A 26207-nucleotide genomic window follows, 5' to 3' on the forward strand; every position below is an offset into this window, starting at 1 on the left:
GATCCTGCCAGTAGACTAATCCGTCTCCAAAATGACTCCCTATTCCATACAGAGTGCAATGCTTTAGACCAGAGCAGTATTCCATACAGAGTGCACAGCTTTAGACCAGAGCCCTATTCCATACAGAGTGCAATGCTTTAGACCAGAGCAGTATTCCATACAGAGTGCACAGCTTTAGACCAGAGCCCTATTCCATACAGAGTGCAATGCTTTAGACCAGAGCAGTATTCCATACAGAGTGCACAGCTTTAGACCAGAGCAGTATTCCATACAGATTGCAATGCTTTAGACCAGAGCCATATTCCATACAGATTGCAATGCTTTAGACCAGAGCCCTATTCCATACAGAGTGCAATGCTTTAGACCAGAGCAGTATTCCAGCTAGATCCATGATGAGGAGGAAGAGGGAGACATGATGATGAGGAGGAAGAGGGAGACATGATGAGGAGGAAGAGGGAACCATGATGATGAGGAGGAAGAGGGAGACGTGATGATGAGGAGGAAGAGGGAGACATGATGATGAGGAGGAAGAGGGAACCATGATGATGAGGAGGAAGAGGGAGACATGATGATGAGGAGGAAGAGGGAACCATGATGATGAGGAGGAAGAGGGAGACATGATGATGAGGAGGAAGGGGAAACCATGATGATGAGGAGGAAGAGGGAACCATGATGAGGAGGAAGAGAATGGGACAGTAGACCGAAGAAAGAATGGGACAGTAGACCGAAGAAAGAATGGGACTGTAGACCAAAGAAAGAATGGGACAGTAGACCGAAGAAAGAATGGGACAGTAGACCGAAGAAAGAATGGGACAGTAGACCGAAGAAAGAATGGGACAGTAGATCGAAGAAAGAATGGGACAGTAGACTGAGGAAAGAATGGGACAGTAGACTGAGGAAAGAATGGGACAGTATACTGAGGAAAGAATGGGACTGTAGGCCGAAGAAAGAACTGGATGGGACAATGCGTGTGTCTAGAGACTGGTATAAAGGTAGCGTCAGAAAGGAAGGAATGAGGCATAACAACACCAGCAAGGCGAGATAAAGCTAATCCAGGAGGGACCCCTGAGGAGCTTGTTGTGTTCAGGCATGCCCCAGTGCATCCTGGGAGCACGGACCTGCTGGTTTATTCATGGGGGGTGAACTATGTCGAACCCAGTGAGGGGTGAGGAGGGAGGTGCGAGGGAGAGAGGGAAGGAGGGTGAAAGGAGCGAGGGGAGAGGGGGGAGAGGAGGAGGTGAGGAGAAGAGGAAAGGAGAGGGAGAGAGGGGGAGACGGGGAGTGGGGAGCGAAGCAGGAGCGGGAAGTTGCAAGCCACTGGCTTAGAAAACCAATGGCACAGAATGATGTATCGCCTGGGGTTTAGAGGTTACTGAAGACAGCAGCCATCCAGGAGAGAGGATCCACTTAGGTCTCTAAGCCGAGAGAGACAAAGTGTGTGTGAGAGAGAGAGAGAGAGAGAGAGAGAGAGAGAGAGAGAGAGAGAGAGAGAGAGAGAGAGAGAGAGAGATGGGGAGAGACAGAGAGAGACAGACAGAGAGAGGGGAGGGGGACAGACAGACAGACAGACAGACAGACAGACAGACAGACAGACAGACAGACAGACAGACAGACAGACAGACAGAGAAAGATGGGGGCAGGGACAATAGGAGAGCCACTTGGGATTGAAAACCAATAGAGCAAGAAAAGGAGGGATAGTGAGCTGGTAGTGTTCCCAGGCTGTAGTGAATGAGACATGGATGAAACCCTGGGTTTAGAAGGTCACTGGAAACATAATCAATCTTCTCCTTAGTTGATCATTCTACAGTGACTGGCTGCTCCAGTTTATTGCAGCCAGCCAGCCAGCCAGCCAGCCAGCCAGCCAGCCAGCCAGCCAGCCAAGCAGGCCAGGCTTGACCTGCCCCACATTCCTTTACTTCACCATCTCATGTCTGTCTATGGCAGCTACATGTATACCACAGTATGCATTGCCAACATGGTATCATTCAAAAACGGGTTTTTTTTTCGTTTTTTTTTTAGCATCACAGAAAGTGAAAAGATAAGTGTCCTTTGACACATAAATCAATACATAAATGCTAAGTTGTGGAAGAACATGTTTTTGTGCCACAGCACCTCGGTATTGGTTTTTGAACCACAGTATTCTCAGCATTAGACCTCATTCTCAGTATTAATGATCGTGTTACTTCTCATTGGCCAGTTGCTTGATTTTTGTGATTTGCAAAGCGCTTTTATTTTAGTGATCCAGCCAGACAGGAAGGCCAATGGGTCAACACCACTGGAAATAATCTGCACTTTATCAGATTACATGTAATCAGATGAATCAAATCAAGGTTAGGAGGTGCAAGGCCCACTGCAACACTCATAGTGCATACACAAATCAAATCACATTTGCCACCACACACACACACACACACACACATACATACACAAAATCTCACTGGATAGCTCCTGTACAGGTGGTGCTATCTCCTAGGTTACCTGTGCATAGTATGGATATCGAAGCCCATTGATGACAACAACATTATTCTAAGAATAAAAAGGCCCAGACAGGAGCATACACAGAGCGGACAAAACATTAGGAACACCTGCTCTTTCCGTGACATAGACTGACCAGGTGAATCCAGGTGAAAGCTATGATCCGCTATTGATGTCACTTGTTAAATCCACTTCAATCAGTGTAGATGAAGGGGGAGGAGACAGGTTAAAGAAGGATTTTTAAGCTTTGAGATAATTGAAACATGGATTGTGTATGGTGTTCCATTCAGAGGGTGAACGGGGCAAGACAAAAATATTTAAGTGCCTTTGAACGGGGTATGGTTGTAGGTGCCAGGTGCACCGGTTTGAGTGTGTCAAGAACTGCGTCGGTTTAGTAGATAATAAGAAAATATGATCTGTATTTACCTGACTGAGAAGGAATATAATATATATTATTTACAGGAAACTCATTCAACTATCTTAAATGAAGTTGTGTGGGAAAAGGACTGGCCGGGAGAAATATACACCACCATCCAAAAGTTTGGGGTCACTTAGGAATATCATTTTTTTTTAAAAGAAAAGCTAATTTCTGATCAATTTTATGTTATTTTAAATGGACAAAAAAAAAGTGCTTTTCTTTCAAAAACAAGGACATTTCTAAGTGACCCCAACATTTTTGAACGGCAGTGTATGTGCCTGGAAGAACAATTCCCACCATAATGACGATCTAAATTATAATCAATTAATTAATCTCATAAATGTTATTAGAGCTACAGACACATACAAAGAGAATATACACACATTAAATCCTATACACAGAGACCCAGACATAATTGTTAAACAGAACAGCTTCAATACACCTTGGCATAGATTCTACAAGTGTCTGGAACTCTATTGGAGGGACGCGACACCATTCTTCCACGGGAAATGCCATAATTTGGTGTTTCGTTGGTGGTGGTGGTGGAAAACGCTCCAGAATCTTCCATGAGTGTTCAATTGGGTTGAGATCTGAGGTGTAATTCTTTACTGAAACCATTTTCTGTTTTTAAGAACCGAACGAAAGCAAACGGAACGAAATTGCGAGGGACCTACCTGAATTTGTCCTAAAGAAAGTCTCGTTTGCATTTTCCGTTTGTTGTAAATGGTTTCTGAGGCAAAAGTTTTGCAACAGAATCGGCGTAATGACGACACCCCTGATGACTAAGACACACACACACACACACACACACACACACACACACACACACACACACACACACACACACACACACACACACACACACACACACACACACACACACACACTTTAAACCTCCTATGCTCCTTAGAGACCCTTTTCCAAGTCACTGAGATCTCTTTTTCTAGCCATGGTCGGCAGAATAATGGTCAACTGGGTATACATGACCCTAAGCGTGATGCAAAGTTAATTGCTTCATTAATACACTCAGGAACCACACCTATGTGGAAGCACCTGCTTTCGATATACATTGCAAACCTCATTTACTCAAGTGTTTCCTTTATTTTGCCAGTTACCTGTACTGAATACATTTAGACAACTTTAATGTATGTATGTTCTTGGGTGAACCATCGTTATCCTAATGATCAAATCGTCTGCAACAGGTGTAGACTTTACCGATAATTCTAATGATCCGATCTGCTGGTGTGGTCGAGTTTCATCGAGTCTGATAATGAGCTTGGCGTGTGTGTGTGTGTGTGTGTGTGTGTGTGTGTTGCTAGAGGTTTGTGGTCTGCAAACCTCAAAGAGCATGCACTTGCTTCTCAGATTATATTTTACGTCTCAGATGGTATTTTAGCGTCTCAGATGGTATTTTAGCATCTCAGATGGTATTTTAGCGTCTCAGATGGTATTTTAGCATCTCAGATGGTATTTTAGCGTCTCAGATGGTATTTTAGCATCTCAGATGGTATTTTAGCATCTCAGATGTGCGCGTGCAACCTGCAGACGTTAGTTGGTCTCCTGTATCGTGTGAGTCAGTAGCTTTGTTCTAGGGTGTCAGTGTGCTACGCACATACCAGTCGGCGCACTAACTCTGGTCCAGGGTGTTATGTTAACCACTGTTGCTAGTGCAGCTAGCTAGCTACTACACTAACTCTAGTACATACTAACTCTATTACAGACTAGCTAACTAGTACACACTACCTAGTACACACTAACTAGCTAGTACAGACTAGCTACTACTCTAGCTCTAGTACATACTAACTCTATTACAGACTAGCTAACTAGTACACACTACCTAGTACACACTAACTAGCTAGTAATAGTTAGTACAGCACTACCTAGTACACACTAACAAGCTAGTACAGACTAGCTAGCTACTACTCTAGCTCTAGTACATACTAGAGCTAGAGTAGTAGATGCGAGCCCTCCAATCAGAGCTGCTTCCGGTCACAACTTGCAGACTTGTTTACGCTGCTGTGCGTTTTTGTTGCTGTTTTTACTTTGCTACCTGACGGTTTTTACTTTTTCATTACCGTATATTTTTACTTTTTCCCTCACTCAACTTTTTTTTTTTTTTTTTCCTTCAACTTTCCTACCCCGGAGGTTTTATCTGGACATGGTTCGTCAGGACTTCAAACAGCCGAAGCTAAGTAACATTAACATGATGCCTTCTAATTGCAGTCGTTGTACTCATAATATACAGGAGAACGATCGCCTTACGGCAAGGATAGCTGTGCTGCAAGCCCAGCTTCAGACGAAATCGTTAGGCAAGGGTCATTTCAGTGTAGGAAAGGATGAAACAGCGTCTGTGCCACCAGCAAGTACAGATAGTAACGTTAGTATAAACCCCCTCGCACGGTCCCCGCAGCCGGACATCTTTCTCATGGCTTCTGGAGGGAAACGCTGTAGGAATGCTCAACCGGTGTCGCTTATTCAGCCGACAGAAACTTTCAACCGGTTCTCCCCATTAAGCGAGTCGGAGTCGGAGGCCGAGACTTCTCTGGTCTCTGCTCCTCCCGTTGTGGGGTCTGAGACGCCGACGGCTCCCACCATTAGCTCTGACAAATTGAAAGCCCTAGTCATTGGCGACTCCATTACCCGCAGTATTAGACTTAAAACTAATCATCCAGCGATCATACACTGTTTACCAGGGGGCAGGGCTACCGACGTTAAGGCTAATCTAAAGACGGTGCTGGCTAAAGCTAAAACTGGCGAGTGTAGAGAGTATAGAGATATTGTTATCCACGTCGGCACCAACGATGTTAGGATGAAACAGTCAGAGGTCACCAAGCGCAACATAGCTTCAGCATGTAAATCAGCTAGAAAGATGTGTCGGCATCGATTAATTGTCTCTGGCCCCCTCCCAGTTAGGGGGAGTGATGAGCTCTACAGCAGAGTCTCACAACTCAATCGCTGGATGAAAACTGTTTTCTGCCCCTCCCAAAAGATAGAATTTGTAGATAACTGGCCCTCTTTCTGGGATTCACCCACAAACAGGACCAAGCCTGGCCTGCTGAGGAGTGACGGACTCCATCCTAGCTGGAGGGGTGCTCTCATCTTATCTACGAACATAGACAGGGCTCTAACTCCTCTAGCTCCACAATGAAATAGGGTGCAGGCCAGGCAACAGGCTGTTAGCCAGCCTGCCAGCTTAGTGGAGTCTGCCACTAGCACAGTTAGCGTAGTCAGCTCAGCTTTCCCCATTGAGACCGTGTCTGTGCCTCGATCTTGGTTGGGCAAAATTAAAAATGGCGGTGTTCGCTTCAGTAATCTTACTAGTATAAAGACCTCCTCCATTCCTGCCATTATTGAAAGAGATTGTGATACTTCACATCTCAAAATTGGGTTACTTAATGTTAGATCCCTCACTTCCAAGGCAGTTATAGTCAATGAACTAATCACTGATCATAATCTTGATGTGATTGGCCTGACTGAAACATGGCTTAAGACTGATGAATTTACTGTGTTAAATGAGGCCTCACCCCCTGGTTACACTAGTGACCAAACCCCCCGTGCATCCGGCAAAGGCGGAGGTGTTGCTAACATTTACGATAGCAAATTTCAATTTACAAAAAAAAAAACAATGACGTTTTCGTCTTTTGAGCTTCTAGTCATGAAATCTATGCAGCCTACTCAATCACTTTTTATAGCTACTGTTTACAGGCCTCCTGGGCCATATGCAGTGTTCCTTACTGAGTTCCCTGAATTCCTATCGGATCTTGTAGTCATAGCAGATAATATTCTAATTTTTGGAGACTTTAACATTCACATGGAAAAGTCCACAGACCCACTCCAAAAGGCTTTCGGAGCCATCATCGACTCAGTGGGTTTTGTCCAACATGTCTCTGGACCTACTCACTGCCACAGTCATACTCTGGACCTAGTTTTGTCCCATGGAATAAATGTTGTGGATCTTAATGTTTTTCCTCATAATGCTGGATTATCGGACCACCATTTTATTGCGTTTACAATTGCAACAAATAATCTGCTCAGACCCCAACCAAGGAAGATTAAAAGTCGTGCTATAAATTCTCAGACAACCCAAAGATTCCTTGATGCCCTTCCAGACTCCCTCTGCCTACCCAAGGACGTCAGAGGACAAGAATCAGTTAACCACCTAACCGAGGAACTCAATTCAACCTTGCGCAATACCCTAGATGCAGTTGCACCCCTAAAAATTAAAAACATCTGTCATAAGAAACTAGCTCCCTGGTATACAGAAAATACACGAGCTCTGAAGCAAGCTTCCAGAAAATTGGAACGGAAATGGCGCCACACTAAACTGGAAGTCTTCCGACTAGCTTGGAAAGACAGTACCGCGCAGTATCGAAGAGCCCTCACTGCTGCACGATCATCCTATTTTTCCAACTTAATTGAGGAAAATAAGAACAATCCGAAATTTCTTTTTGACACTGTCGCAAAGCTAACTAAAAAGCAGCATTCGCAAATGGAGGATGGCTTTCACTTCAGCAGTAATAAATTTATGAACTTCTTTGAGGAAAAGATCATGATCATTAGAAAGCAAATTACGGACTCCTCTTTAAATCTGGGTATTCCTCCAGGGCTTCATTGTCCAGAGTCTGCACAACTCTGCCAGGACCTAGGATCAAGGGAGATACTAAAGTGTTTTAGTACTATATCTCTTGACATAATGATGAAAATAATCATGGCCTCCAAACCCTCAAGCTGCATACTGGACCCTATTCCAACTAAACTACTGAAAGAGCTGCTTCCTGTGCTTGGCCCTCCTATGTTGAACATAATAAACGGCTCTCTATCCACCGGATGTGTACCAAGCTCACTAAAAGTGGCAGTAATAAAGCCTCTCTTGAAAAAGCCGAATCTTGACCCAGAAATTATAAAAAACTATCGGCCTATATCGAATCTTCCATTCCTCTCAAAAATTTTAGAAAAAGTTGTTGCGCAGCAACTCACTGCCTTCCTAAAGACAAACAATGTATACGAAACGCTTCAGTCTGGTTTTAGACCCCATCATAGCACTGAGACTGCACTTGTGAAGGTGGTAAATGACCTTTTAATGACGTCAGACCGAGGCTCTGCATCTGTCCTCATGCTCCTAGATCTTAGTGCCGCTTTTGATACCATCGATCACCACATTCTTTTGGAGAGATTGGAAACCCAAATTGGTCTACATGGACAAGTTCTGGCCTGGTTTAGATCTTATCTGTCGGAAAGATATCAGTTTGTCTCTGTGAATGGTTCGTCCTCTGACAAATCAATTGTAAATTTCGGTGTTCCTCAAGGTTCCGTTCTAGGACCACTATTGTTTTCACTATATATTTTACCTCTTGGGGATGTCATTCGAAAACATAATGTTAAATTTCACTGATATGCGGACGACACACAGCTGTACATTTCAATGAAACATGGTGAAGCCCCAAAATTGCCCTCGCTAGAAGCCTGTGTTTCAGACATAAGGAAGTGGATGGCTGCAAATTTTCTGCTTTTAAACTCGGACAAAACAGAGATGCTTGTCCTAGGTCCCAAGAAACAAAGAGATCTTCTGTTGAATCTGACAATTAATCTGGATGGTTGTACAGTCGTTTCAAATAAAACTGTGAAGGACCTCGGCGTTACTCTGGACCCTGATCTCTCTTTTGAAGAACATATCAAGACTGCTTCAAGGACAGCTTTTTTCCATCTACGTAACATTGCAAAAATCAGAAACTTTCTGTCCAAAAATGATGCAGAAAAATTAATCCATGCTTTTGTTACTTCTAGGCTAGACTACTGCAATGCTCTACTTTCCGGCTACCCGGATAAAGCACTAAACAAACTTCAGTTAGTGCTAAATACGCCTGCTAGAATCCTGACTAGAACCAAAAAATTTGATCATATTACTCCAGTGCTAGCCTCCCTACACTGGCTTCCTGTTAAGGCAAGGGCTGATTTCAAGGTTTTACTGCTAACCTACAAAGCATTACATGGGCTTGCTCCTACCTATCTTTCCGATTTGGTCCTGCCGTACATACCTACACGTACGCTACGGTCACAAGACGCAGGCCTCCTAATTGTCCCTAGAATTTCTAAGCAAACGGCTGGAGGTAGGGCTTTCTCCTATAGAGCTCCATTTTTATGGAATGGTCTGCCTACCCATGTGAGAGACGCAGACTCAGTCTCAACCTTTAAGTCTTTACTGAAGACTTATCTCTTCAGTAGGTCCTATGATTAAGTATAGTCTGGCCCAGGAGTGTGAAGGTGAACGGAAAGGCTGGACCAACGAACCGCCCTTGCTGTCTCTGCCTTGTCGGTTCCCCTCTTCCCACTGGGATTCTCTGCCTCTAACCCTTTTACAGGGGCTGAGTCACTGACTTACTGGTGTTCTTCCATGCCGTCCATGGGAGGGGTGCGTCACTTGAGTAGGTTGAGCCACTGACGTGGTCTTCCTGTCTGGGTTGGCGCCCCCCCCTTGGGTTGTGCCGTGGCGGAGATCTTTGTGGGCTATACTCGGCCTTGTCTTCGGACGGTAAGTTGGTGGTTGTAGATATCCCTCTAGTGGTGTGGGGGCTGTGCTTTGGCAAAGTGGGTGGGGTTATATCCTGCCTGTTTGGCCCTGTCCGGGGGTATCATCGGATGGGGCCACAGTGTCTTCTGATCCCTCCTGTCTCAGCCTCCAGTATTTATGCTGCAGTAGTTTATGTGTCGGGGGGCTAGGGTCAGTCTGTTACATCTGGAGTATTCTCTTGTCTTATCCGGTGTCCTGTGTGAATGTAAATATGCTCTCTCTAATTCTCTCTTTCTCTCTTTCTTTCTTTCTCTCGGAGGACCTGAGCCCTAGGACCATGCCTCAGGACTACCTGGCATGATGACTCCTTGCTGTCCCCAGTCCACCTGGCCATGCTGCTGCTCCAGTTTCAACTGTTCTGCCTGCGGCTACGGAACCCTGACCTGTTCACCGGACGTGCTTGTTGCACCCTCGACAATTACTATGATTATTATTATTTGACCATGCTGGTCATTTACGAACATTTTAACATCTTTACCATGTTCTGTTATAATATCCACCCGGCACAGCCAGAAGAGGACTGGCCACCCCTCATAGCCTGGTTCCTCTCTAGGTTTCTTCCTAGGTTTTTGGCCTTTCTCAGGAGTTTTTCCTAGGGAGTTTTTCCCAGCCACCGTGCTTCTTTCACATGCATTGCTTGCTGTTTGGGGTTTTAGGCTGGGTTTCTGTACAGCACTTTGAGATTTCAGCTGATGTACGAAGGGCTATATAAATAAATTTGATTTGATTTGATTTGATTTTACTAACTCTATTACAGACTAGCTAACTAGTACACACTACCTAGTACACACTAACAAGCTAGTACAGACTAGCTAGCTACTACTCTAGCTCTAGTACATGCTAACTCTATTACAGACTAGCTAACTAGTACACACTACCTAGTACACACTAACAAGCTAGTACAGACTAGCTAGCTACTACTCTAGCTCTAGTACATGCTAACTCTATTACAGACTAGCTAACTAGTACACACTACCTAGTACACACTAACTAGCTAGTACAGACAAGCTAGCTACTACTCTAGCTCTAGTACATACTAACTCTATTACAGACTAGCTAGCTAGTACACACTACCTAGTACACACTAACTAGCTAGTACAGACAAGCTAGCTAGTACTAGCTAGTACACTACCTAGCTAGTACACACTAACTAGCTAGTACACTACCTAGCTAGTACACTTCAAGCTAGCTAGTACACACTAGCTAGTACTAACTAGCTAGTATACACTAACTAGCTAGTACAAAACTAGCTTCCTAGTACAACACTAGCTTCACTAGTACAGCACTTGCTCTAGTACAGACTAGCTAGCTATTACACACTAGCTAGTATAACACTTGCTTCACTAGTACAACACTTGCTCTAGTAGAGTGTCTGTGGCGTCAGAAGGTATCTGCCAGATCCTATTGAAGGCTTCAGGCAGAAAGCCTCAGTGAGTGATAGCATCCATCCTCCTCCTCCTTCGTTGTGTTGCATTGTTCTCTCTGTTTTGTAGGCAGGCTAAACAAGCCTTAACAATGAGTACACCAGTATCTGTGGGGAGGGAGGCAAACGCACACACACACGCACACACACACACATACGCACACACACACGCACGCACGCACACACACAAGCACATACACAAGAGAGAACACAAACACACCTTGCCCTAGTGTTTAATTAAAATATCTGTATTTTCTACAGAGCATGCAGATTAAGCTGGTTCCAGGAGATGGGCTTTGCGTGTGTGTGTGTGTGTGTGTGTGTGCGAGTGCGTGTGCATGTCTGTGTGTGTGTGTGTTGGATATTCTTTCCTTGTGGGGACCTAAAACACCCAAAAGTCCCCACAAGAAATGTAAAACAAGGAAAATGATCCCTCGTCGGAACATTTCCCACGTCCCCATGAGGACGAACGCTATTTTAAGTTTAAGGGTTAGGTTTAGGGTTAGGGTTAGGGTTACAGTTAGGGTTAGAATTAGGGCTAGGGTAAGGGGTTAGTGGTTAGGGTTAAGGGTTATGGGTTAAGATTAGGGTTAGTGTTATGGTAAGGGTAATGGTTTGAGTTAGGTTTAGTATTAACGGTTAGGGAAAATAAGATTTTGAATGGAAATTCATTTTAGTTCCCCAAGAGAACAGAATAACATAACATGTGTGTGCGTGTGTGTCTGCATGTGTGTGTGTGTGTCTGCATGTGTGTGTGTGTGTGTGTGTGGCTGTCTGCATGTGTGTGTGTGTGTGTGTGTGTGTGGCTGTCTGCATGTGTGTGTGTATGTGTGTGTGTGTGTGTGTGTGTGTGTGTGTGTGTGTGGCTGTCTGCACATTTGTACCTGTGAGTGTTGAGTCTAACTGCAGAATCAGATGTTTGTCCATGAACATCAAATTTCGAAGATTAAATGTAGACATTCATTCCGTATAAGGGTTAAGGTTTGGGATAGGTTAAACATATTAAATTTAAAAAAAAAAACATGTGGCTAGCACTGGCAACCCTCGGAGCCTGAGCTCATCAGCCATCCCCGTCCACAACACCCTAACTAAACCCAAAGCCTACTGTCCATAGCTCCCAAGCTAAACCCTAGCCTACCGTCCACAGCACCCTAACTAAACCCAAAGCCTACTGTCCATAGCTCCTTAGCTAAAACTTAGCCTACCGTCCACAACACCCTAACTAAACCCAAAGCCTACTGTCCATAGCTCCCTAGCTAAGCCCTAGCCTACCGTCCACAACACCCTAACTAAACCCAAAGCCTACTGTCCATAGCTCCCTAGCTAAACCCTAGTCTAACGTCCACAACACCCTAACTAAACCCAAAGCCTACTGTCCATAGCTCCCAAGCTAAACCCTAGCCTACCGTCCACAACACCCTAACTAAACCCAAAGCCTACTGTCCATAGCTCCTTAGCTAAACCCTAGCCTACCGTCCACAACACCCTAACTAAACCCAAAGCCTACTGTCCATAGCTCCCAAGCTAAACCCTAGCCTACAGTCCACAACACCCTAGCTAAACCCAAAGCCTACTGTCCATAGCTCCCAAGCTAAACCCTAGCCTACCGTCCACAATGGTCTATCTAAACCCAAAGCCTACTGTCCATAGCTCCCAAGCTAAACCCTAGCCTACCGTCCACAAAGGTCTAGCTAAACCCAAAGCCTACTGTCCATAGCTCCCAAGCTAAACCCTAGCCTACCGTCCACAACACCCTAACTAAACCCAAAGCCTACTGTCCATAGCTCCCAAGCTAAACCCTAGCCTACCGTCCACAACACCCTAACTAAACCCAAAGCCTACTGTCCATAGCTCCCTAGCTAAACACTAGCCTACCGTCCTCAATGGTCTATCTAAACCCAAAGCCTACTGTCCATAGCTCCCAAGCTAAACCCTAGCCTACCGTCCACAATGGTCTAGCTAAACCCAAAGCCTACTGTCCATAGCTCCCAAGCTAAACCCTAGCCTACCGTCCACAACACCCTAACTAAACCCAAAGCCTACTGTCCATAGCTCCCAAGCTAAACCCTAGCCTACCGTCCACAACACCCTAACTAAACCCAAAGCCTACTGTCCATAGCTCCCAAGCTAAACCCTAGCCTACCGTACACAACACCCTAACTAAACCCAAATTCTACTGTCCATAGCTCCCTAGCTAAACCCTAGCCTACCGTCCACAACACCCTAACTAAACCCTAGCCTACAGCTCCCTAGCTAAACCCTAGCCTACCGTCCACAACACCCTAACTAAACCCAAAGCCTACTGTCCATAGCTAAACCCTAGCCTACCGTCCACAACACCCTAACTAAACCCTAGCCTACAGCTCCCTAGCTAAACCCTAGCCTACCGTCCACAACGCCCTAACTAAACCCTAGCCTACAGCTCCCTAGCTAAACCCTAGCCTACTGTCCACAACACCCTAACTAAACCCTAGCCTACAGCTCCCTAGCTAAACCCTAGCCTACCGTCCACAACACCCTAACTAAACCCTAGCCTACAGCTCCCTAGCTAAACCCTAGCCTACCGTCCACAACACCCTAACTAAACCCTAGCCTACAGCTCCCTAGCTAAACCCTAGCCTACCGTCCACAACACCCTAACTAAACCCTAGCCTACAGCTCCCTAGCTAAACCCTAGCCTACCGTCCACAACACCCTAACTAAACCCTAGCCTACAGCTCCCTAGCTAAACCCTAGCCTACCGTCCACAACACCCTAACTAAACACTAGCCTACAGCTCCCTAGCTAAACCCTAGCCTACCGTCCACAACACACTAACTAAACCCTAGCCTACAGCTCCCTAGCTAAACCCTAGCCTACCGTCCACAACACCCTAACTAAACCCTAGCCTACAGCTCCCTAGCTAAACCCTAGCCTACCGTCCACAACACCCTAACTAAACCCAAAGCCTACTGTCCATAGCTCCCTAGCTAAACCCTAGCCTACCGTCCACAACACCCTAACTAAACCCTAGCCTACAGCTCCCTAGCTAAACCCTAGCCTACTGACCACAACACCCTAACTAAACCCTAGCCTACAGCTCCCTAACTAAACCCTAGCCTACTGTCCACAACACCCTAACTAAACCCTAGCTTACAGCTCCCTAACTAAACCCTAGCCTACTGTCCACAACACCCTAACTAAACCCTAGCCTACAGCTCCCTAGCTAAACCCTAGCCTACTGTCCACAACACCCTAACTAAACCCTAGCCTACAGCTCCCTAACTAAACCCTAGCCTACTGTCCACAACACCCTAACTAAACCCTAGCCTACAGCTCCCTAACTAAACCCTAGCCTACTGTCCACAACACCCTAACTAAACCCTAGCCTACAGCTCCCTAACTAAACCCTAGCCTACTGTCCACAACACCCTAACTAAACCCTAGCCTACAGCTCCCTAACTAAACCCTAGCCTACTGTCCACAACACCCTAACTAAACCCTAGCCTACAGCTCCCTAACTAAACCCTAGCCTACCGTCCACAACACCCTAACTAAACCCTAGCCTACAGCTCCCTAGCTAAACCCTAGCCTACCGTCCACAACACCCTAACTAAACCCTAGCCTACAGCTCCCTAGCTAAACCCTAGCCTACCGTCCACAATGGTCTATCTAAACCCTAGGCTACCGTCCACAACACCCTAACTAAACCCAAAGCCTACTGTCCATAGCTCCCTAGCTAAACCCTAGTCTACCGTCCACAATGGTCTAGCTAAACCCTAGTCTACTGTTCACAGCTCCCTAGCTAAACCCTAGGCTACTGTCCACCCTAGTTAATCCCAAGATTACCATCCACATCGCCTTGGCTAAACCCTAGCCTACCGTACACAATGGCCTAGCTAAACCCAAGTCTACTGTTCATAGCTCCCTAGCTAAACCCTAGCCTACCGCCCACAACACCCTGACTAAACCCAAAGCCTACTGTCCATAGCTAAACCCTAGCCTACCGTCCACAACACCCTAACTAAACCCAAAGCCTACTGTCCATAGCTCCCTAGCTAAACCCTAGCCTACCGTCCACAACAGCCTAACTAAACCCAAAGCCTACTGTCAATAGCTTCCTAGCTAAACCCTAGCCTACCGTCCACAACACCCTAACTAAACCCAAAGCCTACTGTCCATAGCTCCCAAGCTAAACCCTAGCCTACCGTCCACAACACCCTAACTAAACCCAAAGCCTACTGTCCATAGCTCCCTAGCTAAACCCTAGTCTACCGTCCACAACACCCTAACTAAACCCAAAGCCTACTGTCCATAGCTCCCTAGCTAAACCCTAGCCTACCGTCCACAACACCCTAACTAAACCCAAAGCCTACTGTCCATAGCTCCCTAGCTAAACCCTAGCCTACCGTCCACAACACCCTAACTAAACCCAAAGCCTACTGTCCATAGCTCCCTAGCTAAACCCTAGCCTACCGTCCACAGCACCCTAACTAAACCCAAAGCCTACTGTCCATAGCTCCCTAGCTAAACCCTAGTCTACCGTCCACAACACCCTAACTAAACCCAAAGCCTACTGTCCATAGCTCCCTAGCTAAACCCTAGCCTACAACACCCTAACTAAACCCAAAGCCTACTGTCCATAGCTCCCTAGCTAAACCCTAGCCTACCGCCCACAACACCCTAACTAAACCCAAAGCCTACTGTCCATAGCTCCCTAGCTAAACCCTAGCCTACCGTCCACAACACCCTAACTAAACCCAAAGCCTACTGTCCATAGCTCCCTAGCTAAACCCTAGCCTACCGTCCACAGCACCCTAACTAAACCCAAAGCCTACTGTCCATAGCTCCCTAGCTAAACCCTAGCCTACCGTCCACAACACCCTAACTAAACCCTAGCCTACAGCTCCCTAGCTAAACCCTAGCCTACCGTCCACAACACCCTAACTAAACCCTAGCCTACAGCTCCCTAGCTAAACCCTAGCCTACCGTCCACAACACCCTAACTAAACCCTAGCCTACAGCTCCCTAGCTAAACCCTAGCCTACTGTCCACAACACCCTAACTAAACACTAGCCTACAGCTCCCTAACTAAACCCTAGCCTACCGTCCACAACACCCTAACAAAACCCAAAGCCTACTGTCCATAGCTCCCTAGCTAAACCCTAGCCTACCGTCCACAACACCCTAACTAAACCCTAGACTACAGCTCCCTAGCTAAACCCTAGCCTACTGTCCACAACACCCTAACTAAACCCTAGCCTACAGCTCCCTAACTAAACCCTAGCCTACTGTCCACAACACCCTAACTAAACCCTAGCCTACAGCTCCCTAACTAAACCCTAGCCTACTGTCCACAACACCCTAACTAAACCCTAGCCTACAGCTCCCTAACTAACCCTAGCCTACTGTCCACAACACCCTAACTAAACCCTAGCCTACAGCTCCCTAACTAAACCCTAGCCTACTGTCCACAACACCCTAACTTAACCCTAGCCTCCAGCTCCCTAACTAAACCCTAGCCTACCGTCCACAACACCCTAACTAAACCCTAGCCTACAGCTCCCTAGCTAAACCCTAGCCTACCGTCCACAACACCCTAACTAAACCCTAGCCTACAGCTCCCTAGCTAAACCCTAGCCTACCGTCCACAATGGTCTATCTAAACCCTAGCCTACCGTCCACAACACCCTAACTAAACCCAAAGCCTACTGTCCATAGCTCCCTAGCTAAACCCTAGTCTACCGTCCACAATGGTCTAGCTAAACCCTAGTCTACTGTTCACAGCTCCCTAGCTAAACCCTAGGCTACTGTCCACCCTAGTTAATCCCAAGATTACCATCCACATCGCCTTGGCTAAACCCTAGCCTACCGTACACAATGGCCTAGCTAAACCCAAGTCTACTGTTCATAGCTCCCTAGCTAAACCCTAGCCTACCGTCCACAACACCCTAACTAAACCCAAAGCCTACTGTCCATAGCTAAACCCTAGCCTACCGTCCACAACACCCTAACTAAACCCAAAGCCTACTGTCCATAGCTCCCTAGCTAAACCCTAGCCTACCGTCCACAACAGCCTAACTAAACCCAAAGCCTACTGTCAATAGCTCCCTAGCTAAACCCTAGCCTACCGTCCACAACACCCTAACTAAACCCAAAGCCTACTGTCCATAGCTCCCAAGCTAAACCCTAGCCTACCGTCCACAACACCCTAACTAAACCCAAAGCCTACTGTCCATAGCTCCCTAGCTAAACCCTAGTCTACCGTCCACAACACCCTAACTAAACCCAAAGCCTACTGTCCATAGCTCCCTAGCTAAACCCTAGCCTACCGTCCACAACACCCTAACTAAACCCAAAGCCTACTGTCCATAGCTCCCTAGCTAAACCCTAGCCTACCGTCCACAGCACCCTAACTAAACCCAAAGCCTACTGTCCATAGCTCCCTAGCTAAACCCTAGTCTACCGTCCACAACACCCTAACTAAACCCAAAGCCTACTGTCCATAGCTCCCTAGCTAAACCCTAGCCTACAACACCCTAACTAAACCCAAAGCCTACTGTCCATAGCTCCCTAGCTAAACCCTAGCCTACCGTCCACAACACCCTAACTAAACCCAAAGTCTACTGTCCATAGCTCCCTAGCTAAACCCTAGCCTACCGTCCACAACACCCTAACTAAACCCAAAGCCTACTGTCCATAGCTCCCTAGCTAAACCCTAGCCTACCGTCCACAGCACCCTAACTAAACCCAAAGCCTACTGTCCATAGCTCCCTAGCTAAACCCTAGCCTACCGTCCACAGCACCCTAACTAAACCCAAAGCCTACTGTCCATAGCTCCCTAGCTAAACCCTAGCCTACCGTCCACAACACCCTAACTAAACCCAAAGCCTACTGTCCATAGCTCCCTAGCTAAACCCAAAGCCTACCGTCCACAATGGTCTATCTAAACCCAAAGCCTACTGTCCATAGCTCCCAAGCTAAACCCTAGCCTACCGTCCACAACACCCTAACTAAACCCAAAGCCTACTGTCCATAGCTCCCTAGCTAAACCCTAGCCTACCGTCCACAATTCCCTAACTAAACCCAAAGCCTACTGTCCATAGCTCCCTAGCTAAACCCTAGCCTACTGTCCACAACACCCTAACTAAACCCAAAGCCTACTGTCCATAGCTCCCTAGCTAAACCCTAGCCTACCGTCCACAGCACCCTAACTAAACCCAAAGCCTACTGTCCATAGCTCCCTAGCTAAACCCTAGCCTACAACACCCTAACTAAACCCAAAGCCTACTGTCCATAGCTCCCTAGCTAAACCCTAGCCTACCGTCCACAACACCCTAACTAAACCCAAAGCCTACTGTCCATAGCTCCCTAGCTAAACCCTAGTCTACCGTCCACAACACCCTAACTAAACCCAAAGCCTACTGTCCATAGCTCCCTAGCTAAACCCTAGCCTACCGTCCACAGCACCCTAACTAAACCCAAAGCCTACTGTCCATAGCTCCCTAGCTAAACCCTAGCCTACCGTCCACAGCACCCTAACTAAACCCAAAGCCTACTGTCCATAGCTCCCTAGCTAAACCCTAGCCTACCGTCCACAACACCCTAACTAAACCCAAAGCCTACTGTCCATAGCTCCCTAGCTAAACCCTAGCCTACCGTCCACAGCACCCTAACTAAACCCAAAGCCTACTGTCCATAGCTCCCTAGCTAAACCCTAGCCTACCGTCCACAGCACCCTAACTAAACCCAAAGCCTACTGTCCATAGCTCCCTAGCTAAACCCTAGCCTACCGTCCACAACACCCTATCTAAACCCAAAGTCTACTGTCCACAGCTCCCTAGCTAAACCCTAGCCTACCGTCCACAGCACCCTAACTAAACCCAAAGCCTACTGTCCATAGCTCCCTAGCTAAACCCTAGCCTACCGTCCACAACACCCTAACTAAACCCAAAGCCTACTGTCCATAGCTCCCAAGCTAAACCCTAGACTACCGTCCACAACACCCTAACTAAACCCAAAGCCTACTGTCCACAGCTCCCTAGCTAAACCCAAAGTCTACCGTCCACAATGGCCTAGGTTAGGGTTGCCAACTTTTTCACTACCAAATAAGAGACGAAAGGTCGCGTGCCAGTGCACGGTGCCACGGTCGCATGCCAGTGCACGGTGCCACGGTCGCATGCCAGTGCACGGTGCCACGGCGGTGTGGGTATGGTGTTGTGTGAATTAATATACAGTGTATATTCATATTCTTATTCAATTGGAAAGGCAAAACATTTCTATATTCCATTTAGCCTATAGCTTTACTAAAACTGTATCATTATGTAAACTTGTGTGAATAAACCTCAAAATAAATAATCAAAGAAATCACAATTTGGACCTTTACAGCAAAAAACTACTTTTCAAATGCAAAAGAGGAAAAGAGGGGCATGAGTCACTCACCAAGTCTACATATTTTTTGCTACTCTTGACTGATTCAAGCAGTCCTTTCTCCTCTTGCAAGTCACAGTTCCCAGATATTTGAAGTTCATTTTTGATCAGCTCTGTGCTGCATCTGTTTCTTGAGTGTGACCATTTAATGATCATCAGAGAGAAAGTCCTCTCCACAAAGGCATTTGAGCCTGGCACACTGAGGACAAATGAGACAATCCTGAACATGTTGATCAAATGTGCATTCCCTAGGTTTTGGAAAACTGCCACCTACTTCTCACTGGTGGATTTTGTGGTATCCTGTCTGGCTTTTTGTATTTCCTCCCGGCTAGCATAAAACTCTTCATAGAGTTGGTCCATACTGACTGTCTCTGTCAGTGAAGGAGAGCTCCGCATAGATCAGTTTCACCATTACATGTTCTGCTGAGAAATCAAACCACTTGTCAATGTATGTAATGACAGTGTCATAAAACGTCCTGTTGCTGCTTGGACCTTTGTGCCGACAATTGTTTGTCCATCAGCTACTTGGTCTACTCAGAAAAAACTGTCCTGTTTCAACTGAAGCATCTTAAATTTTGAACTTTTGGACTTCCTCGTAAACATCTGTGATGCAGAGCGTTGTTTCCTCCAGCATTTTTTACGAGTTGGTCATAAACACACCCCACTTTGTGGAAAAAGCACAGATAAATCTCAGCAGCTTCCGTTTTTTCTTCATACTCAAAAATACTATTCAGTGCCTCAGGACAAGTCTCCCTAAGGGACCTGAAGTATGATGTAAGAGCTGGCCAGCTTTGCAGGAGACTATCGACAGCTGGAGGAAGAGAGCCATCGTGTGCAAACATGTCGCAGAATTTCGCGCCACTCAGTGTCAACAAAGGCAAAAAAAATAAATAAATGCACACAGTTCCTCTCTTCGGGAAGCGGATACTGATAAGTGGCTGTAGATCTGTAAAACAATTGTCTCAATATCCACTGACCGCTGATCGCAGCCGTGCTTGCAGGCATTATGAGCTATGTGAGCTGGGCAATTATGCTTTCAGAATGCGATTATTGGCTCTGCTCAATAACTGGTAAACAGAGAGGTGTTTTCCAATTATGTCAGTTTCCGCAGTAGACGTCACAAAGAATGCACCGATATTGCTAGCACCTTTAGCTAGCGTGGCCTTGTGCATTTCTGTGGATGCATGCTGAGTTAGGTCATTCTCCCCTCCATGGCCAATTGAGAATTCCCTCGACGGCATAAAGTACAGAAAGCTTTCATCGGGTCACCACTGACAGCCTTAACACACATCTTTATTGCCTCACATTGTTTGTTGTAGCTGCACAGTCTTTTCTATTTTGCATGTTTATCAATACTTCCTTGATATGCCAAACCGACCGAACAATAACAGAAATTACTTTGCAGGAATTGGCCCGTTTACACTATACTGTGATTGGATGAATATACGGGACAAAGGAGGTCCTGTATGGGACAAACCAATTTAGCCAAATATAAGGGACATCCCGGCTAATGCGGGACAGTTGGCAACCCTACCCTAGCTAAACCTTAGACATCTATCTAACACCTACCAGTAGACTAACAACTTCATTACATTCTTCTGGAAGTGTTAAATGCAGTGTTGTCTCTCAATAGCCCAGTGTATTGTGTTTACAACACTGCTTCACTGAGATGGAAAACTGAGTTTACTAACTTCTCTTATTTCCTCTCCTCCCTGCAGCTCTCATCCTGTTCAACACCATCAGTATCTGCCTCCTTCAGTGAGGTCCTCTTAAGCCACTTTCTGCCTCCTTAACCCAGCCACTTCCTTCTCCCCTCCACCCCTTCCTCCCTCCACAATGACCTAGCGAATCCCAAGCTTAATGTCCACAGCTCCCTAGCTAAACCCTAGCTGACGTCTACAAAGCCCTAGCTATACCCAAGTCTACTGTCCACAACACCCTTGCTAAACACAAGCCTACCGTCCACAATGCCCTATCTCAACCCTAAACTACCATTCAACCTAGCTAAACCCAAGTCTACCGTCCACAACGTCTAGGTAAACCCTGGTCTACTGTCCACAGCTCCCTAGCTAAACCCTAGCCTACCATTCACCCTAGCTAAACTCAAGCCTACTATCCACAATGCCCTTAGCTAAATCCAAGTCTACTGTCCACAACACCTTAGCTAAACCCAAGGCTACCATCTACAACACCCTAGCTAAACCAAAAGTCTTATGTCCACAATGCCCTAGCTAAACCCTACTTTCCACAGCTCCCTAGCTAAACCCAAGTCTACCGTCCACAACGCCCTAGCTAAACACTAGACTACTGTCAACTATGCCCTGTCTAAACCCTAGCCTACCGTCCACAATGGCCTAGCTAAACCCAAGTCTACCGTCCACAACGCCCTAGCTAAACACTAGACTACTGTCAACTATGCCCTGTCTAAACCCTAGCCTACCGTCCACAACACCCTAGCTAAACCTTAGACATCTATCTAACACCTACCAGTAGACTAACAACTTGATTAAATTCTTCTGGAAGTGTTAAATGCAGTGTTGTCTCTCAATAGCCCAGTGTATTGTGTTTACACCACTGCTTCACTGAGACGGAAACCTGAGTTTACTAACTTCTCTTATTTCCTCTCTGCAGCTCTCATCCTGTTGAACACCATCAGTAGCTGCCACCTTCAGTGAGGTCCTCTTAAGCCACTTCCACTGACCCCTGAACCCTCGTTGCCATGGAGAACATGAGTGAGCTCCAGAACCCGCTCCTGGACAAGAACAGCAAGCACGTCGTCAACGGTTACGGCGGCGACTTCCCTAACAACCAGTACCAGGAGAACATCATCAACTACTTAACCGGTGGCAACAGCGGAGAAGGAGGAGGTAACACTAACAACGGTACGGTGGCCCATGTGGGACACAACAACCCCAACGGCAAGACGAAAGCCCAACAACTCCTGGACGCCACCTCCCTCCATCTGGCCGTCGAGGCCTTCTACAGGCCTAACTTTATCCTGTACAAGGAGGAAGGGGGAGGAGGCGGCGTCAAGGCCAAGGATTATAAGAGCGAGTGCTGTGAGACTACCTTCACAGAGAAGAAAGAGAAGGAGAGGGAGGCGTCTGTCGCAGTGGAGACCCCCGGCAGCACAGAGGACCCTCAGGCCAAGCTTCTGGAAGAAGGAGACAATGTGAAGATACAGACTGTCTCCTACGAGGTGGAGGAGGAGGAGTATGTGGATTACGAGGTAAGGAAGAGGAAACACTCGGTTGTATCTCCCATAGTAGATTCAGAATTTATGAGCATGCACCTGGGGAATTGTGAGCATGCACCTGGGGAATTGTGAGCATGCACCTGGGGAATTGTGAGCATGCACCTGGGGAATTGTGAGCATGCACCTGGGGAATTGCTGGAAGTGTGAGCATGCACATGGGGAATTGCTGGAAGTGTGGTAAGGGATTTGTGGTTTTGGTAGAAAGTTCGAAACCGCTGTGCCTCCATCCTCTCTAGCTCCTGTGTGTGCTGGCTGGGGGAGCAGTGGGATTGGTTAGGATTGAGGGGTAGACCAGAGAAGAAGGTAGTGGATTGGGAAGTGGTGCAGAGAAGCAGTTACAAGGTTAGGCAGTAGAGCAGAGAAGCAGGTACAAGGTTAGGCAGTAGAGCAGAGAAGCAGGTAGAAAGTTAGGCAGTAGAGCAGAGAAGCAGGTACAAGGTTAGGCAGTAGAGCAGAGAAGCAGGTACCAGGTTAGGCAGTAGAGCAGAGAAGCAGGTACAAGGATAGGCAGTAGAGCAGAGAAGCAGGTACCAGGTTAGGCAGTAGAACAGAGAAGCAGGTACCAGGTTAGGCAGTAGAACAGAGAAGCAGGTACCAGGTTAGGCAGTAGAGCAGAGAAGCAGGTACCAGGTTAGGCAGTAGAGCAGAGAAGCAGGTACCAGGTTAGGCAGTAGAATAGAGAAGCAGGTAGTAGGGTTGTTGTAATGTTTTACAGTAAGGAAAGTAGTAATGTGAAGTATATTACAGCATCTCTGCTGTAAAGGAATATTACAGTATGAAACTAGCAACTCTGGTGACAGGATACTGCTGTAAATTTACAGTGAAATTCTTCCTGAAATCTAAAAGAAAAATAATACATTTGTACATATATACAGTACCAGTCAAAAGTTTGGACACACCTACACATTCCAGGGTTTTTCTTTATTTTTACTATTTTCTACATTGTACAATAATAGTGAAGACATCAAAAACCATGAAATTTCACATTTGGAATCATGTACTAACCAAAAAATATTTATATTTGAGATTCTTCAACGTAGCCACCCTTTGCCTTGATGACAGCTTTTCACACTCTTGGCATTCTCTCAACCAGCTTCATAGTCACCTGGAATACATTTCAATTAACTTTTGTTAAAAGTTAATTTGTGGAATTTCTTTCCTTCTTAAAATGTGTTTGAGCCAATCAGTTCTGTTGTGACAAGGTAGGGGTGGTAAACAGAAGATAGCCCTATTTGGTAAAAGACCAAGTCCACATTAAGGCAAGAACAGCTCACATAAGCAAAGATAAACGACAGTCCATCATTACTTTAAGACATGAAGGTCAGTCAATCTGGAAGATTTCTTAAAGTGCAGTTGCTTAAACCATCAAGCGCTATGATGAAACTGGTTCTCATGAGGACCGCCACAGGAAAGGAAGACCCAGAGTTACCTCTGCTGCAGAGGATAAGTTCATCAGAGTTACCAGCCTCAAAAATTGCAGCCCAAATAAATGCTTCACAGAGTTCAAGTAACAGACATCTCAACGTCAACTGTTCAGAGGAGAATTAAGCCTTCATGGTCAAATTACTGCAAAGAAACCCCTACTAAAGGACTCCAGTAATAATAAGAGACTTGCTTGGGCCAAGAAACATGAGCAATGGACATTAGAATGGAAGTCTGTCCTTTGGTCTGATGAGTCCAAATTTGATATTTTTGGTTCCAACCACCGTGTCTTTGTGAGATGCAGAGTAGGTGAACGGATAGTCTCTGCATGTGTGGTTCCCACCGTGAAGCATGGAGGAGGTGTGATGGTGTGGGAGTGCTTTGCTGGTGACACTGTCTATGATTTATTTAGAATTCAAGGCACACTTAACCAGCATGGCTAACACAGCATTCTGCAGCGATATACCATCCCATCTGGTTTGCGCTTAGTGGGACTGTCATTTGTTTTTAAACATGACAATGACCCGAAACACACCTCCAGGCTGTGTAAGGGCTATTTGACCAAAAAGGAGAGTGATGGAGTGCTGCATCAGATGACCTGGCCTCCACAATCATCCAACCACAACCCAATTGAGATGGTTTGGGATGAGTTGGACCGCAAAGTGAAGAAAAAGCAGCCAATAAGTGCTCAGCATATGTGGGAACTCCTTCAAGATTGTTGGAAAAGCATTACAGGTGAAGTTGGTTGAGAAAATGCCAAGAGAGTGCAAAGTTATCATCAAGGCAAAGGGTGACAACTTTGAAGAATCTAAAATATATTTGAATTTTTATAACACTTTGTGTTACTACATGATTCCATATCTGTTATTTCATATTTTTGATGACTTCACTATTATTCTACAATGTAGAAAACAGTAAAAACAAAGAAAACCCATTGAATTAGTAGTTGTGTCCAAACCTTTGACTGGTACTGTATATTTATTCAAATTGGTAACAACATTAACATCAAATTACCAACAGAATTGACGGTAGAAATAAGAACAGTTAACACATATGTAACCAAATAAGAGCATCATTACAACACTAATTTAAAAACTACATTGTGTGCCTATGTGTGTGGTGGGGAGAGAGAGACGAAGAGAGAGAGAGAGGGAAAGTTGGGATTGGGTACAATCCTAGATCTACGATCAAGGGGCAACTCTCTTCTGGTTAAGGGGGGGGTTCAAAGGCAGTGAAACACACAACGGGACAGTTTGGGCAGGAGAGCATCCAGGAGAGAGAATTCAGCGCAGAATCATGTGTCCTTCATGGGGTTCCGTAACAATCATCCTCAGATCTGATTGGTCAGTTCTTCTCACCCCTTGGACAAGCATAGAAAAAGAATGACTAGAATGAGAGACCGAGAGCACCAGGGCTTTTACTCTGTAAGAGACAGGTGACAAAGGACATAATAGGCAGGTGTCGTGTGTGTGTGTTGTGTGTGTGTGTGTTGTGTGTTGTGTGTTGCGTGTGCATGCATGTGAGGTCTTTATTCAAACTCAGTGAGCTCTTGGAAGAATGGGGCAATGTAGGGGTTGTGAACCGCTGGCTTCCTCTGGACCACCTTGTCAGTTTGTCACATCTTCAGAGTTCATCAACTTGGGCTGACTCGAACCAGGAATCTGTACAGCCATAGATCCAATATAGTTTATGAAATCAATTTAGAGATTGAACAAATAACTTACAACAGCTAGAGACACCTACTTCAAACCCTGGCTAACTAATATAGTATTGCTATAGCTACAATACCACAGATTATTTTACCAGACTCACAACAGTTTCCTTTCTTTCTGTGCCTCTTAATTTTTGCATACTACTGGTACAGTGAACAGGTTTAGCTAAAACTGTAACGTTATGGAACAATGTTGTTTAAATCAAACAATTGGTACACTTGGAGAGGCTATATGGACACCCCCTGGCCTACAAAACGACGAGGTATGTCGCACCGCCGAGAGCCGAGTGAATGGAGGACAGTGTTCCGGTGTTGTTGCCATTCATGCTCTCCCTATTGAGTAGACTGTATCACAGTGACATCTAGATGGCTATCAATATTACTTATTTATAGTGTAGGCTGCTATTCTACAACTACAAAAAATGGCCGCGTTACTAGCTAGCGTTACGTGACGAAGCTTATCATCACAACAATTATTGTCTGGGTGATGTTTTTCTAGGTCGCACAGCAAGATATTTACGAGCA

At 45.9% G+C, this 26207-nt stretch overlaps 1 protein-coding gene across 2 annotated transcripts in view; it reads left to right on the top strand.

Annotated features, from left to right (window-relative positions):
• The window catches only part of LOC115175142 (synapse differentiation-inducing gene protein 1-like), a 99385-nt gene that overhangs the window by 8367 nt on the left and 64811 nt on the right, over nt 1-26207 (top strand). For both annotated transcript variants that reach the window (XM_029734358.1, XM_029734359.1), the window contains exon 2: nt 21925-22522. In XM_029734358.1, coding sequence (XP_029590218.1) covers nt 22013-22522 — 510 coding nt within the window. In that variant the 5' untranslated portion in view covers nt 21925-22012. The remainder of the gene's footprint in view (nt 1-21924; nt 22523-26207) is intronic.

The sequence above is a fragment of the Salmo trutta genome, chromosome 35 (assembly GCF_901001165.1).
Source record: "Salmo trutta chromosome 35, fSalTru1.1, whole genome shotgun sequence".
NCBI classification, from domain to species: Eukaryota; Metazoa; Chordata; class Actinopteri; order Salmoniformes; family Salmonidae; genus Salmo; species Salmo trutta.